The following is a 14997-nucleotide window of genomic DNA, read 5'->3' as shown; positions in this document are numbered from 1 at the left end:
CCCCCCAAACAGATTTGTGAGCTCAGTGTCTTTGACCTCAGTGGCCACTGACCAAGGTGCCTCCAGCTCCCTGAGCTGCCTTCAGACAGGGAGGAGCAACTCCTGGGGATGTGGTTTCACTCCTCTGAGGTTTCTTTGTGGTCATTCACCTGGTTTAGTTTCATTTGGGGAGGAGACTCAAGAGTTCAAGGATATATCCCATCCTCTATGCTTAGAAAAGGCTTGAGAAGCAGTTAAAAGCAGGATGTTTCCATGGCCGCCAACCCCTCCTCCCCATATGTCTTGTGAGGTACATAGGACCAGGGAATTTAGGGAGCAGTTAAGGGAGGTGGGTGGGTAAGGTGGAGCAGGGGCGGTGGGAGCCACCAGCACTGCCTAAGTGGCCCTGAGATCGTGCAAAGAAGAATTTACTAGGTGGCTCAGAGCTGCGGCACCTTATCCGCTCTGCATCTCTCTGCCAGGGCCTCGGGACCTGTGACTTTAACCCCCAAGCTGGAAGTGGAATTTAGGGTTTCCTAAAGGATGTGAGCCTATTCTACGCAACCCCCCCCCCCGCCCCGCGAATACGGTTGAAAGAGGTTCTATCACTCAACCTTGGCTTTTGAGCAGGAGGAGATGGGTGTTGTGGATGGCGCTTCCCTCACCGCCCCTTGGGAAGGACCACGCAGGCCCAAGGGGACGGGTGAATAACCGAGAACAAAGTCCTAATAAAATAGTCACTTTTATTTCTTAGCAAAACTATTTCCTCCGTGAGGGGTATTTACAACAGAGTAGGGAAAGAAGGGGTAAATTCACAGCGATCCGGAGAGGGTGGAGAGGCTCTTGGGAGGCCCAAAGGGCGGGAGACAGACACTTCTTCACACAGTTAACTGGAAATCCTTTTTCCGGTTTCAGACCGGGACATCCCGAGAGGGACTAGGTGGGGACGGGGCCCCGCGGGGGCAGGGAACTCTTACAAACTACCCGGCCCCCTGTGCTGTTCCCGAGACACCCGTGAGTGAGTTTGGGATTTCGGGCTTCCGACGCACGAAGAGGTCTGACAGGTCCCGGCGTAGCCCGGGGGCGGGGCGGCCCGCGGGCGGAGGGGTGGGCGGGGGCGGGGCTGGGCGGCGGCCGAGGGCGGGGCCGGGCGCATGCAAAACACTGAGAGGGGAAAGGAGCGACACGGAGGGGGGGTGGCGGCGCGCGCGGCGGCGCGCGGGGGCGGGGCCGGGGCCGGTCACGGGCGCCTGAGCAGCACGTGCTCGATGTAATTCTCCAGCTCCTCCTGCTCCTGCAGCCGGCGCTCCTCTGCCTCCGCCTGCTCCTGAGCGCGCCGCGCCTGGGCCTCCCTGTCGGGATAGTGGCTCGAAGGCGGCAGGGCGTGGTGGTAGTGGCGGCGGCGCGAGGCAGCGGGTGGCTGCAGTGTTCGCGGCCGGATGTAGTTGGGAAAAGGGTGGTAGGGCCCCGGGGGAAACACCTCGTCCTCCTCCCGATCCCAGGGCGGGAGCACCTCGTTCCAGTCGGGCAGCTCGTCCCGAGCCGGGGCGGGGGAGAGGGGCTGGGGCTGCGGGGAGCGGGCGTGAGTGGGGACGGGGGCGGCCCGGGGGGGCGGCACAGGCTCGGGAGGGGCGTTCTTCTTCCGCTTCCGCTTCTCTTCCACCTCCTCGATGATGCTGACCACGTCGTCCGCTGGCAGGTGGAGTTTGGTGGACAGCTCAATGAGGCTATCGATTGTCTGCGGGTCCATCTCTTCGTCGTCGTCGTCCTCCTCCCCGCCCTCCTCTGCCCCCTCGGCCTCCTTTCGTCGGTGGCCGGGCGTCTCCTCCTGGGAGCGCTTGTCTTCGGCTCCGGCTTCCCCGTCCTCCTCCTCAGCGAACAGTAAAGCGTTCTGTCGCGCCCTCTCCGCCTCCTCCGCCTCCGCCTCCGCCTCCGCCGCCTCCTCATCCTCTTCCCCCACCCCCTCTTCCCCGCCGCGTCTCTCCTGCTCCGCCTCCTCCTGCAGCCCCCGACCCCCCAGGCCGCGCTGCCGAGCCCCGCCCTGCAGCAAATACTGGAGCAGCAGGTCGGAGGCGAGGTCGGCCAGCCGCTCTTCCTGGGCCGCGGCCTGCCGTGTGGCCTCCGCCTGCCGCCTCCCGGCTTCCACCTGCGCCAGCCCTTGCTGTAGAAGGCGCTCTCCCGCCTCAGAGCCGCCCAGGAGTGAGGTCTCCGGCCGGCGCGCCTTGGTAAAGGGAGCGCCCAGGCCTTGGTACGCCTTGGACAAGGGTGCCAATGCCTCACCTAGGTGTGTTTTGGGGGAGGACACTCCTTCCCCGAACTGGTGGGCTTCGGGAAGGGGCCCGCTCTCGGGCATACGCGCCTGGAATTGCGGGGGAGCAGGCGGCGGCAGGGCCGCGCGCTCCGGGACGCGCGCCTGGAACTCTCCCCAGGAAGCCCGCCACACGCGCTCCGGCCCGGGGCTCTCCAGGTTGACTCGGGTCAGCGTGTGCGTGCGGGTTTCCGTCTCTGCTGCCGCCGTCTCTTGCTGGCGCTTGGCACTGCTCGGACTGAAATCTCGCAGTTCCTGAAGCAGGGAAGCTAGCGCCTCGAGCTCCTCGGAGGGGTCGGCCGCCTCGGGACCATTCTCCTGAGTCTGAGGGCGAGGCGGGGCCGCGGGCGCCTGGGTCTCTGGCGCTGGGAGACTGTGGGTCTGGCTGCGCACGGTCTCGGTCAGCAGAGCTTCTGCTGCTTCTTCCTCTGGCCGCTGCTGGGAGCCGCCAGGCGCTGGGGGCGAGGCCGGGCGGTCGAGTGCCTGCAGCAGCACCGCGGCCAGCGCCCGGGGATCCACGCCCTGGAAAAGCTCTCCCTCGTCCTGCGGCTCTGAATTTCTAGCGGCTCGGACCTCTGGGGCGCTAACACCCTTCGGCCCGAGCACTGCGTCCCCAGCTACCGGCTCTTCATGCTCAGAGCTGGGGGGAGGTGGCTGAGCCTCAGGGTGCCCCGGGGGCGCTGCTCCCAACCCCTTGGTCAGTAGAAGGAAGCAGAGGAGGACAGGAGCCGGCAACCTGAGCGATTTCATGACCGAAGGGCTGCCGGAGACTGTGAAAAAATAGAAGTGACCAAAGAAAGAGAGGGTTTCTGTAAGAATTTTCCGCTCTCTGATTTTATATTCCCTTCCCCCACCTTTAATCAGGAAAGCCGGGGCTTCCCTTATCCCCCTAACCTTACCCTGAAAAGGGACGTTTAGGAGCAAAGGAGGAAGATGTTGTGCCGATCTCTGGAGTCGTGTAAATGGGAAAACGCCTGCAACCCTTGCTCCCCCAGTGCCTCCTCGCCCCCTTCCCTGAGCCAGCTCACTGCCAGCGCCCACGTACTAAGCAGCAAGGATACGGGGAAAAAAAAAAATCTCTGCTCCCTCCCCACAGGACTCCCCGGATGGTGCGTGGGCGACTTCAGCAGCAAGAGAAAAACGGCGACTCCCCCATTTACCAGGGACCCTTCCCGGGGGCTCCCCGCTGTGTTTTCAACACTCCCAACTGGGGGAGAGAGAACCCTCCCTCACGCCCACGGCTGCTGAGGGTTTGAGGGACGGACAGCAGAGTATTTACCAGCTGGTGCCACGACGCGGGAGGTGGAGAGGAGGGTCGGGGCGGGGTTGGGACAGGGGAAGATCGGGACTCGTCCGCCTCGGCTCCGAGCGGTGGCTAGGATACGAGCGATGGTCGAGGTCTGGCGTCCAGTGGGCTGGGCTCAGCTGGGTCCGCGCGGCTCCGGGAGACTCGCTCGCTCAGGCTTCAGCACGCTGGACAGCGCCCGCGCCGTTACCGCCTTATAAAGAGGAGCGCGCGGGGTCACGTGGGAATCGCCCCGCCCCATTGACGTCAATGTTCATTCATGGGGAAGCGGGCGGGCGCCTAGAGGCGGGAGGCCGCCCAGCGATTGGAGGATGCGTGCCTCTCCCGGCCCGCGCCTGCGCGCTGCAGGCCTCTGTTGGAGGGGTGTGCGCTAGCCTGGCACCAGGGAAATGAATGAATGAAGGAATGAATGAATGAAATGCTGAGGCGGGCGGGGCAGGGGGGCTATGAATGAATGAAGGAGGGACGAGGAGAAAAGGATGAATGAATGAATGGCAGAATGAATGGAAGGGTGGATTCAGAGACGCTGCAAGGCGGGAGGGTGGGTTACAGAGCAACTTGCAGCGGCGGGAGCCCGACGAGCGGAATAGGGTGGGGGCTCTCCCAGCGTCTGACTGGGTCCCATAGGAGATCCACACTGGGAAGGGGGAAGATAAGGATTGCAAAACTGAGGAGGGGGCCAGACTCCCCATTCCCCGACTGCACGGTGCGTGGGGAACACGCCCAAGGACGGCGTGAACCTGAGAGAAGAGGGATGGTTCTGCGCGCCTGCGGGCGCTGTCCGCGGATCTGCGGTGCAGGGTGCGGGCCCTGGGCCGGGGCACATGGGTGGATCTTGAGGCTTGGGTGATCCTGTCGGAAAGGATCCGAGTTGGAAGAGATAGGGAAAAGACTGAGGATGTGTGTGCCTCTGTGTCGTGTCTGTGCATGGTCTGTGCGTGTCTCGAGAAAAAATGTGTGTCTGTCCTTCTGTCCAGCTGACTCTATTGGCCCCTTTTCAGGCCACCTCTCCCCACCACCCTCCTGCTTCTTCCCCTCTCGCTGCTACCCCCCAAAGGACGTTTGGAGGACGAGAGCAGACCAGGTGGGGAGGGGGGTGCGCAGGTGGGGGGTGACTCAACTCCATCTCTCTCCATTGCTTAAAGGGAAGATTTAAACGCGATGTGGGGGGGGGGGGAGTGGAGGGTGGGAGTGCAACGTCAGAGATCGCCCCTCTCTGCCACCAGACCCCTCGTCCGCATCTCCTGCCAGAGGGGTTGGGATTGGGGGCTTGGACAGTTAGAGGTTCCGGGGGGATGGGGGGCGATGACGCACAGATTGCGCAAAGAGAATCCATCAGCGAGCCGGGTCCAGTGAAGGGAGACCAGCCGTGGGCGGGGGTGGGGGAGGACGGAAATGAGGAGGGGGGCAGGGGAGAGGAGAGGGAGGCAAGGGGAGCAGCCACTGCAGGAATGAACGGGAGGGAGGGAGGCTGGAGGGGGGCTGCGGCGCAGGCAGAGAGCTGTGCGGGGGCGTGGGCAGGGAAAGGGGGGAGTGGAATGACACATGCCAGACACACAAGGACTGCGGACACGGGTGCCTGTGGGCACACACAGGGCACCCGCGCCCTAAGACTCTGGAAACCGGGATCAGAGCTGTCTGTCAGGAGCTCCGAGACTCTTTCAGAGCCAGTCCTCAACCCCTTCCTCATCTCTTCCTAGCACTGACCCTCATCCTCTCCTCTTTCTCTCTCTCTCAAACTCTCTCTCTCTCTCTCTCTCTCTCTCTCTCTCACACACACACACACACACACACACACACACACAAACACACGCTCACGTGCTTTCCCTCTATAGCCAGCAGTGGCTTCTCGGTTCCATCAGTGGCTCCACTTTCCCAGAAGAAAGCCCATCAGCTCTGCGGGGAAAGAGGTGGGGAGAAGTAGAGAGAGAGGAAGGAGAGAAGAGATGGGGGCAGGAGAGGGAGGAAGGCAGGCAGGTATCTGGAACAGGTAAAGGATCAGGCTAAAGAAAAAAAAAAGGAGAACCAAGGTGACTGTGAAGATGCCAAAGATGGAGAGGAGGGGGCAACAGACCTGAGACTGTGCCTTATCCCCCTCCCCCAAACTATCTAGGACATCCCTCTTCCCCTATGGGTTCCCCTCATTCCTCTTCCTCCTCATCCCACTCCCCTTTATCCTCCCTGCCTGGTTACCGAGAGCAGTGGAATGGGGAGGGGGGGGTCACGTTACCTTCCTGAGGAGGATGAATCAGAGAGAGATGGCTCAGACATCTGGTGGGGGGAGGGGAAGCCATCCAAGAGGGAAGGAAAGAGGGAGGGAGGGAGGGAGGCGAGGTGGGGGGGCAGCCTGAGAGGCTGATGGGGCTAAGAGACCAAGTATGAGATGAGGGAGATGGGCATCTAGAGAAACTGTTTGTGTTCCTGTGGGCTTGTATATGTGCACATGCATGTACATACGTGTGCATTGCATTTGTGTGTGTCCAGAGATTAATGAAACATACGGGGAAAGAAAAAGAAAGGGAATGGGGGGGACCAATTGTGTATTTAATCAGCTAGAGAGTGGATAGGCATGGTAATGTTCCAATTTAAATATGTAATTTTCTCTTCCAATCTGTGGAGCTGTGTTTTTGCCTATTTCCAGGTGTCTCTGTAAGTGTGAGTGTGTGTGGGTCCTGATCCCTCTGAGTGCCTGTATACCTGTGCGGTTGGGAGTTTGAGTGCATCCAGTCTGGGTACCTGCTGGTGTCTGAAAATTGTGCCTGGCTTGGTGTGTCAATAATATGTGTGTACCCGTGTGTCTTTGTGCATTTATCTGGGTCCTTCCATGTCTGTTGATATACGTTACAGGTTATGTGGACTGCTATGGGCTTTTGATCTTTCCTGCCCCTCCCCCATTTACCTTCATCTCTAGATTTCTGTGCAGAAAAGCCTCAGTATCCTAGCCAGTCATCTGCAGCCTCCAAGTTCAAGTCTTGCCCCGCGTTTTTTAGAGTGTTCCCTCATTCCTCCATTCTTCCCCAACGCTTTCCTCCTCCACTCCGCCCAGAAGTCCAGGGGAGCTTCTCAGAAATCGACATCCTAAGAGTCTCAGTCATTATGACATGGGGGAGGGGGCAGTGAGATGGAAGCCAGGGCAATAGGTTTGGTGATTCCACAATCTGGATTGTGTCTGCATGGACTCTGAATCTCTGGGTCTGTTTCTGCCTCTCTCTATCCCAGTTCCCTTCCAGGGTCAGCTCGTTCACATGCACCCCACCTCTCAAAAATGTGCTGTGCCCTTCACACCTGGCTGCCTCTAAGGGCTTCTGGAAAAGAGCTGGACTGGGGACAGGTTCCTGGGGTTTGGGAGAGGAGGGAGATGGCAGGAAAGAAAGAGGAATGACAGACAGAGCTGGGAAAGGCAAAGCTGAGATGGGGACCAGGAGGGGATGCCTGGTGTTTGCTCTGAGATGTTTGTATAAATCCGTCTCTTTGTCTTTGTTTCTGAATCTCTCATACTCTCCAGGAGGGTAGTAAGAGAAGATGGGGTCCAACCAAGTAGTGATCCAAGCTGAAGATTTGGAAAACCAAGGGAGGGGGCAGAGCACTGGGTCTTTTCCCTGAGAAGGTTTGGGAAAGAAAAAGAGAGCAGGGGCTTGGGGGTCCCCGCAGCTCACCTCCCCTCTCTTCCTCCCTTCCCCCAAACCGGTGACTCACCTCTGCAGCCTTTCAATGCGTCAGCTATGGGGGGGACAGGCAGGGAGGGGCACTTTATGAGAAAGGCAGGGGTCTCCACCTTGAATTGAAAGAAGGTGCTGAAGAACCCCGTGGAAATGGCCCCATTAGAACACATCATTGCCTAGCCCCTGCCCACCCCAGTTCAGGTGGGTGGGGAGTCCTGGGAAGGGGACTGGGAGAGGGCTACGGGCCACTGGTGGATCTGGGAATGATGAGTAATAAAGGGGGGCTCACCCTGATTTTTAGTCCCAGGGTCCCATTCCTTCATACCCCCACCCACTCCTGGGTGGGGGAGGGGAGACCCAGCAAGCTGGGGGAAGGCAAAGCCGCAGAGATGAGTCACCAAGAAAGGAAAAGAGGAAGAGGGAAAGAGACAGAGATGAGGAGAGACACAGAGACAGCCACTGGAAAGACTGAGAAAGGAACACACACACACACACACACACACACACACACACACACATGCACACACCATGAAGGTGGTATCCACAAACTAACAGGAGGAAGGAAATTTTGTACTTCCATAATCCTGAACCAGCCTCCTCCAGCATCCACCTGTCACACAAATACACACACAACACTATCATTCAGAGTTACACTGATATCCTGAGACACACCCACTTACACAAGCACAATGTCACACCTAGTCCAGCAGAGTCACCTGTCCAGGCACATGCTGAAGATGTGACCAGTGTAATGGAGGTTCAGGTTGAGAGCCCTCGATTCCTTTTACACAGGATGGTGGGAGGGCATAAGAGCCCTAAAGGAATGTAACTTCAAAAATCCAAGACTCACAGGCTATGCCTTGCACACGCGACGATACACACAGTCCCCTGCTTCCCCATCCACACGTACATAGTAACCTATCAAGCGCCTCCTCGTCAAGAAGCCACTTGGAGTACCTGATTCTGGGGTACGCCAGGCCCGTAGCCCCGAATATATCCCACCCAGACACCCCCTGAGTCGTACACACATGTACAGAAACACAGACACACAAAGACGCCCATGGCCACACTCACACGGACGGAAACCACCTTGCGCTGCCTTGCCCGCGTCCGCACACGTCCTGGCGCCCCCGCGTGGTACTTTTCGGGATCGCAGTCTCCGCCGCTTCGGAGCTCGGCTCCCGCGGGGCGGCGCCCAGGCTCCCTCCACCTCTTCCCCCTCCGTGCGGTGCCCACCCAGGAATGGGGAGAGAGCAAGGGCGCTGGCCACGAGAGAGCCGAGAGCTGGGAGTTAGACGCCTGGATCGTGGGAATGAGGCAGGCTGGTTCCGGATGCCAAGGGGAACTTGCGAGAGAGCAAGAATTTGGAGCAGCAGCGGACTCCCAGGTCCAGGGGAAAGCGAGGCCCGGGGCTAGTCCAAGCGCCGCGCCGCTGCCCGCCTCGGTTCTGAGCAATCAATTCTTTCTGCCGCTTGGCTGGTGTGGGGGGTAGGGGCGCGCAACGGCCAGCAGCCCTCCCCAGCTCCCCTCCAGGAAGTCATTAGCCCCAGTGGCACAGGGCTTAGAGATCCTCTCTGATACAGGCTGCTGGGGAAGGGGGAGAGGACAATGCAGCTCATCCCTCCCCACCGAGAAGAAGTGAAACAGACACAGAAGGTGGGCCAAGGGCCCGTTTTATTGAAATACAGCCATGGCTGAAGTGACAGGGAGGAGGGCAGCTTGGTCAGGTGCAGGAGGCAGCCAAGCAAGGCACAGCAGCACAGCCGGAACGGGGGGAAAGAGGGGAGCAACGGCTGTCTTCTTTGTCCACCTTCTTCCACCTCCTGGCGCCCTCCTCTGTCCATGTCTTTGATTCCATCCCCAGCGAACCCTGTGCTCGCTGTCCATTGTCCAACAAGAAGGTCCAGCTACAGTGAGGTTCTGAGGTATGCTCTGGGCTGGGGACACCTGGTTTCTAGTCTCTGCCAGACTCCCAGCTATTGTGAGCCACTTGGAAGGCACTTGAGTCTTTCTGAGCCTGTGTCCTCCCTCTGCGGGAGATGTGAGGATCCCGTGTAGGAGACATCGCTGTGCAAATGCAGCTGTTACTACTTGCATTTAAATAGAAGACCGTCAAAGTCCAGAAAAAGCATAAAGGAACAAGAGGATGGGAGGGGTGTCCAGAAATATCTGGAGGAGGGGGTTCCAGTCGCGCTAGAAGGCAGCCCGGGTAGAAGCAGGAGACAGCCTCGCACCAGGCTGAGGGACCTGCCCTCCACTACACCAGGCTCTCCACCCAGAACCCTCTGGTTCACGGGCCTGCTTCGGGCCCCTGGTTGGGGGCATAGGGAAGGGAGCCTGCAAAATAGCACCATTGTGCAAAGTTGGAGGAAACCCCAGTCAGAGGAGGCAGCCTCAGAAAGGTGCATCACCAGAGCGTAAGCAGGGGCCAAGTGGGGGTGGGGCATTATAAATCTATTTCCTTTACAGGGTCCTTCTCCATACTACACACAGGGCGGGGGATGAAGAGATCATGGGGAAGGGGAATGGAGGGGCAGACAAATGGACAACGGAGAACTGAGAGAGGTCCAGGCACAGGAGACTGAGAGGGCGGTGAGGAGAGAAGCAGAGGGTAAGCTCTGGGGGCCTGAGAAAGATGGGGTGGAAGAAGAGTAATACGTATTGGGCAACTGTGCTCCTGGCCGGGTACTGGGCGTTGCACACACTTCTGCCAGCTCCCATCCACGAGGGGGCAGAAGGGAGAAGCCACAAAGGGCAGAGTACACTCCCAGGCTGGGGCACGGACAGGGAAAGGCTCTGAAGCTGTGAAGGAACCCATTCTTTGGCGGGGAAAGGGAATGGGTGGACAACAGAAGCGCGAGTGGCTCCCCCAAACCCGGCGGTTCAGATCAGGGTGTGGGCAACTGCGTTTGGGGGCGCTAGAGTCAAGATGGCAGACAGATGTAAGGGGAAAAGGGAAGGGAAGGATGGACAGCGGGTGAGTGTAGGAGGCAGAGCCGATGACCGAGGGCAGGGGGAGGGGGCGGAGCTTGAAAACAGCAGGGGCGGGGCTTTGGGGGGATCCGAGGAAGGAGGTGGGTCTAAAGTGCATCTTCTCTCCCCTCCGACTGGAGAGGCCTTAGATGTCGGCCTCCAGCAGGTATTGTTGGGTATAACCCTTGACCAGCTCGAGCCCCAAGCCAGCCTGGCAGAAATCAGCCAGCCTGGCAGAAATCAACCAGATGTAACCGCAGCTGGGGCGCCAGGAAGAGCTGGCACATGACGTTGAGGCCGACGAGACGCGGGGCCTGGCGCTGCAGATGCCACAGAAGCTGGCTCTGAACCTGCGCGCCGTCGCTGCCGAAGGCGTAGATGTTGAGGTAGCGCCACGTGCCGTTGCCGCCAGGTGGGATGGGGAAGGGGCGCGTGCACAGCGTGAGCACGCGCGGGCGCGCGCGGCTCTCCACGCGCCACTCCAGGCCCTTGGCCGCCAGCAGGCTCAAGTTACTCTCGCTCGGCCGGTAGGGCTGCCAGTCCTGGATGATGGTCCCGCCCGGAAGCACGTCGCGCTGCACAGAGGGCGACAGCAGGGGAGGCGTGCCACGTCGCCGCCAGCCTCCGACACGGCCTCCGTGGGCAGCGGCGAGAAGGTGCCGGAGGCCCGCAGAGCCGCCAGCCGCGCGCCCAGCCCCTCCAGCAGGGCCGACACGTTGAACTGGACCAAAAAGATGCCCTGCGGGGGGCACGAGTGAGCGCGGGGCGGGCGGCGGGAGGGCTGCGAGTCCGGCGCCTCTTGGCATCGTCACTCCCACATTCACACCCACGGGCTCCCACCTGGGCCCCTCGGGAGGGCCGACCGTGCGGGGCCGGGTGGAGTTGGGTATGTGAGAGCATGCAGGAACCAGGGGCAAGGCCTCCGAAAACCTGGATCCCCAAGGAGAGTGGAGATCAATGTGGAGTAGTCAGAGACACGGGGATGTGTGCCCCAAGAGTGGAAGCGAGGGAAGCTTATCAGTCGGTAGGATGGGGGAGGCAGAGGGGAAGGACAAAGGCTCAGATTAGGATGTTTGGGTCCCTGAAGAGAGGCGGGATCGATGTAGGGGAGGCAGGGACACGAAGTCCGGACGCCTGGGCTCCAGCCTCCTGGAGTAAGGATGGAGGGTTTAAAGATTGAAAGTCGGGAGCTGTTTGACTTTCCCTGGGCAAAAGGGCCTGGGTAAGGACTGGGAGTCCCAGGGCAGGGCTCATGGGCGCCCCCACTCGGCCGAGTCGGCAGCAAAGGAAAAGCCGGTGACTGGCTGCATGTGGGGTGACAACGCCCGGAGGCCCCTCGGGGACAGGCCCGCCCATCCGAGCTCCCTTGTCCTTCTCACCTGCTTGGTGATTAGGTGGTATTTCTTCAGCTCCCGGGACGCCAGCTGGTCGTCCCGGGTGAGTCGTGCCACCTTGATCCCCGGGTGCCTTCGCTTGACCAGCTGCGAGCAGAAGCGCTGCAGCATCCCAGCCGCGCCCTTGCCGCACTCCCAGGGCGCCGCGCGCAGCCCCTCCACCAGCGCCGTCTCCCGGGCGTCGATCACGTGCACCGACCCCAGGGCGATCAGCGGACCGAGGCCGTTAGGGGGCCCCCGCCCCCGCCCCGCCTTCGCCCCTGCCAGGGCTCTCCGTTCAAAGGGCTCGCCTCTTCCCACACGCTGAGCACTCCGTCGTCACCACCCCGGGCGCTGGGCCAGACCCGGGGCCTGCCCAGGGAGCTCTCCTCAGCACGTGGGTCTTGGATTCAAGAGCCCGCGGAAAGATCATTCGCGGGCGTCTCTTCCACCTCTTGAGATACTCCAGACCCCTGAGCATCAGGTCCTTGCCCAATCGCCACGCCCCCTTTCTTTGGCTCCACTCCCAGGAGCCTGCTACTCCCAGCTTCCTCTTAGCTCCGCCCCGGAGCCCATCTCTTAGCTGCTCCTGCATTCAGGTCCTCTTGGTGCGAGAGTTCAGTCTACTCAGGGGTCCAGACCCCTTTCTAGCTGCTCCCACCCCCAGACTACCCCCTCTTGTCTGCTCCCCTACTTTCTGTGCTCCTTCCCCCAGAAACTCGTCAAAGGAATCCTAAATTACCGAAGCTGTCAGGTTCCTCCGCTATTCCGAGTTCTACACATCCGCCACGCACCCTCACTGGCTGGGCCCCTGGATCCACACGCCCTTCTCTCTCTCTCCTTTTCTTCTTTTTGGGAAATTTCTTCCTGTAATCCATGCTTCATCTCCCACTCAGGCTACCCCTGCTCTTCCCATTCCTCAGAGTTTCCTTTTTGGGTCAATGGCTTGTGGATGTGGTACCCCTTTGGCATCCAGCTCTTCTTTTTCCCCTGCCCAGAGACAGGACGAAAGAGAAAGGCCCGTCCCCAAGTCCGGATGACTCCTCATTTCCAGATGTCTCTCCTCCAGACCAACCAAATCAACCAATCAAATCCCCTCTTCTCTCTTTCAGCCAATTAGAATTGTCCACTCACATAACCTACATAAGCCTCAGTAACCAACATCCCAGGGGACACGCATACCAGCTACTTTGAGGAGGGTGATTTTGGGATGATTAGACTTTTTTTTTTTTTTTTTTAATAAGAACATGACCTAGGTTTAGGAGATGGGACCAGCAGGGGCACCAAGGGGTGGGTTAGGGATAATTTTAGCTTCCATATCACAAACATGGCTTATGTAAGCACAGTGTGGTTCCAATACAAACAAGCTTCAAAACAAGGGCTCCATCTCCCTCTTTCTTTTCCGTCTAATTCTTAGGCTTAAGGCTCTCCCAGGTAAGCTGGGGTGAGGTAAGACAGCTCAGGCCAGTATCATCAGAGGGCAGGGAGAAGCACAGGCTCAGAGGATCTTAGAGCCCCTGCTATGGCCACTAGGGACCATCAGGTTCAACCCATTCCTTTCACAAAGAGGAAATCAATCAAGGCCCAAGATGGTTAAGATCTTGCCTAAGGTGAGTCAGCTTGGACAAAGCCGCGCTAAAAGTTAAAATTTCCTGGATCTCAGGCCAGTGGGGAGATCTCCGACCCCAGCCTGAAGAGCAAGGATAGGCATGACTGGGTCCTTGGCAGGAGTCAAAGTTTCCAAGTGCTAAGGGTTAAGCTGACTCAGAAGCAGAGATGAGATTGCGGGAGGAACCCCCACTGCCCTCTCCCCACCGTCAATAATTTCTATGCCAACAGTGAGCTCAATCAGATTCCTTGCACCAGGCGCTGGGGATGATGAGTCCGGAGAAGGAGCAGGTTAGCTTGTGGCTCCCATCTGGATCTCCAGACAACCTCATCAGCTGTTCATGGGTCCCTGGAACATACAAGCTGGTGCTTCAGGGATATTCCAGCAATTCCCCACTGACCCCATAAGGGGGCAGAATGTGAGCAACTTGTAGACCGGAACACAGCCAACTAGGTGCAAACATTAGGCTCCAGTTTCCCTCTTACTTTCAAGATGGGGAGACTACTGCCAAAGAGTGTGTCTGCATCTCAGATAAAGATGTGTGTAAGGGGAGGGGATTCCCAGGGTCACAGGAAAGAACGGGGAACTTGCTAATTCACCCTGCATCTTTTCTTCCCCGGCACTCTACTCCTATTCCCTTTGGGGGAGATGTAAATGTTCCAAGGTCCTTCAACCCTGGAGGAGGTGGGAGCTGGGAACAAAGCAGGTCAGGGGTAACAGGCCAAGCGAAAGCAGCCAGCTGGCCCCACAACCCTTACTCCACACTCTGATCCCTTCCCACCCTCCAACGTGGCTCCTTGAATTCTAACTCCCATTAGGTGTCTAGACAGAGACAGAGGCAGCCCTGTGCCCCTGGGCACTATGGGAGATGTAGTCCAAGCACCCCCTGGACCAGGCTCCAGGAAAGCGGGCAGCATTTCCTTATCATCCTTGTATCCTTTCTCTCAATCTCATAAATATGAATGATCCACTCTGGCGAGAGGATGATTGGAGTCATCGCTGGGCATGCCGGGAGCCCACCCCCCACCCCATCTCTCTCCCACCAAACACACCTGAAATATTGATGGCCCTGAGGTCGCAGCTTCTCTGAGCTGGAACACGGAACAGAGGAAGCAGAGAGAGGAGGGGCGGAGTCAAAGAGACCGCAGCTACACAAAGCGCCCAAAGAAGAGAGCGAAAAGGACTGGAGCCGAGGCAGAAAGGAGACCAAGGCAACCTGGAGATGATGGGGGGTGGGGGAGAGGCACGGATACCGAGTCACAGACATGACACCTCGTGACTCAGGGCACAGCAGATGCCAAACAAGTCCTAGCACGCGCCCCCTCCCCAAGGAGACCAGAAATAGAAAGCAGCTTGACACACCCCCTTCTCCCCGCGGTGTGTGGTGGGGAAAGGGGTCACGGGCAGGAGAAAATCAGCAGAGGCTGGAAGAGAACAGAGACTTGAGAGCAGAGGCAGGGGAGGCAAGATGAAGTGAGGCAGGGGCAGGGGATGAGGAAGATGGGCCAACGAACTGGGGAGAGGGGGTGCCTCAGAGGGCCACAATCATGGAGAAGGGGCGGCTGTACTGGAGGGTGGTCCCCGGTCTTTTGGGGAAGCAGGCGGGAGGGAGATCCCGAAGGAAGCTGTCTACTAGGCAGGGGTCCCCCTGGGCACCAGACTCTGGGGACAGGTGGGAGCCAAATGATGATGGGAGGCGGAGGGAAAGCGCCTCCGAACACCTGGGCGAAGTCGGGTCTCAAGTTATCTGGGACGCGGGACCGGGATGGGTTGGGCGGTAGGAGGCG

The 14997-nt window shown here is 59.2% G+C and overlaps 2 protein-coding genes across 2 annotated transcripts; both read right to left on the bottom strand.

Annotated features, from left to right (window-relative positions):
* Nucleotides 1-1211: 1211 nt before the first annotated feature.
* On the bottom strand, nucleotides 1212-8362 carry VGF (VGF nerve growth factor inducible). The gene is made up of 3 exons (XM_068524341.1): nucleotides 8330-8362; nucleotides 3567-3786; nucleotides 1212-3057 (listed from the first exon to the last, which is right to left on the bottom strand). The coding sequence occupies exon 3, from the start codon at nucleotides 3035-3037 to the stop codon at nucleotides 1220-1222; it is 1818 nt and encodes a 605-aa protein (XP_068380442.1). The 5' UTR covers nucleotides 3038-3057; nucleotides 3567-3786; nucleotides 8330-8362; the 3' UTR covers nucleotides 1212-1219.
* A 577-nt stretch (nucleotides 8363-8939) lies between these two features.
* NAT16 (N-acetyltransferase 16 (putative)) lies at nucleotides 8940-12479 on the bottom strand. Its single transcript, XM_068524794.1, is given in 5 exon segments — nucleotides 8940-10484; nucleotides 10486-10824; nucleotides 10827-10967; nucleotides 11608-11925; nucleotides 12396-12479. Coding segments are annotated over 5 exon segments (993 nt in total). The 3' UTR covers nucleotides 8940-10373.
* Between the last annotated feature and the right edge of the window lie 2518 nt (nucleotides 12480-14997).

The sequence above is a fragment of the Eschrichtius robustus genome, chromosome 16, assembly GCF_028021215.1.
Source record: "Eschrichtius robustus isolate mEscRob2 chromosome 16, mEscRob2.pri, whole genome shotgun sequence".
In the NCBI taxonomy this organism is placed as follows: domain Eukaryota; kingdom Metazoa; phylum Chordata; class Mammalia; order Artiodactyla; family Eschrichtiidae; genus Eschrichtius; species Eschrichtius robustus.
This window is presented reverse-complemented; position numbering and strand designations above follow the sequence as displayed.

Coding starts and splice junctions, on each gene's coding strand:
- VGF (XM_068524341.1), bottom strand. CDS start 3,037: ATGAAATCGCTCAGGTTGCCGGCTCCTGTCCTCCTCTGCTTCCTTCTA.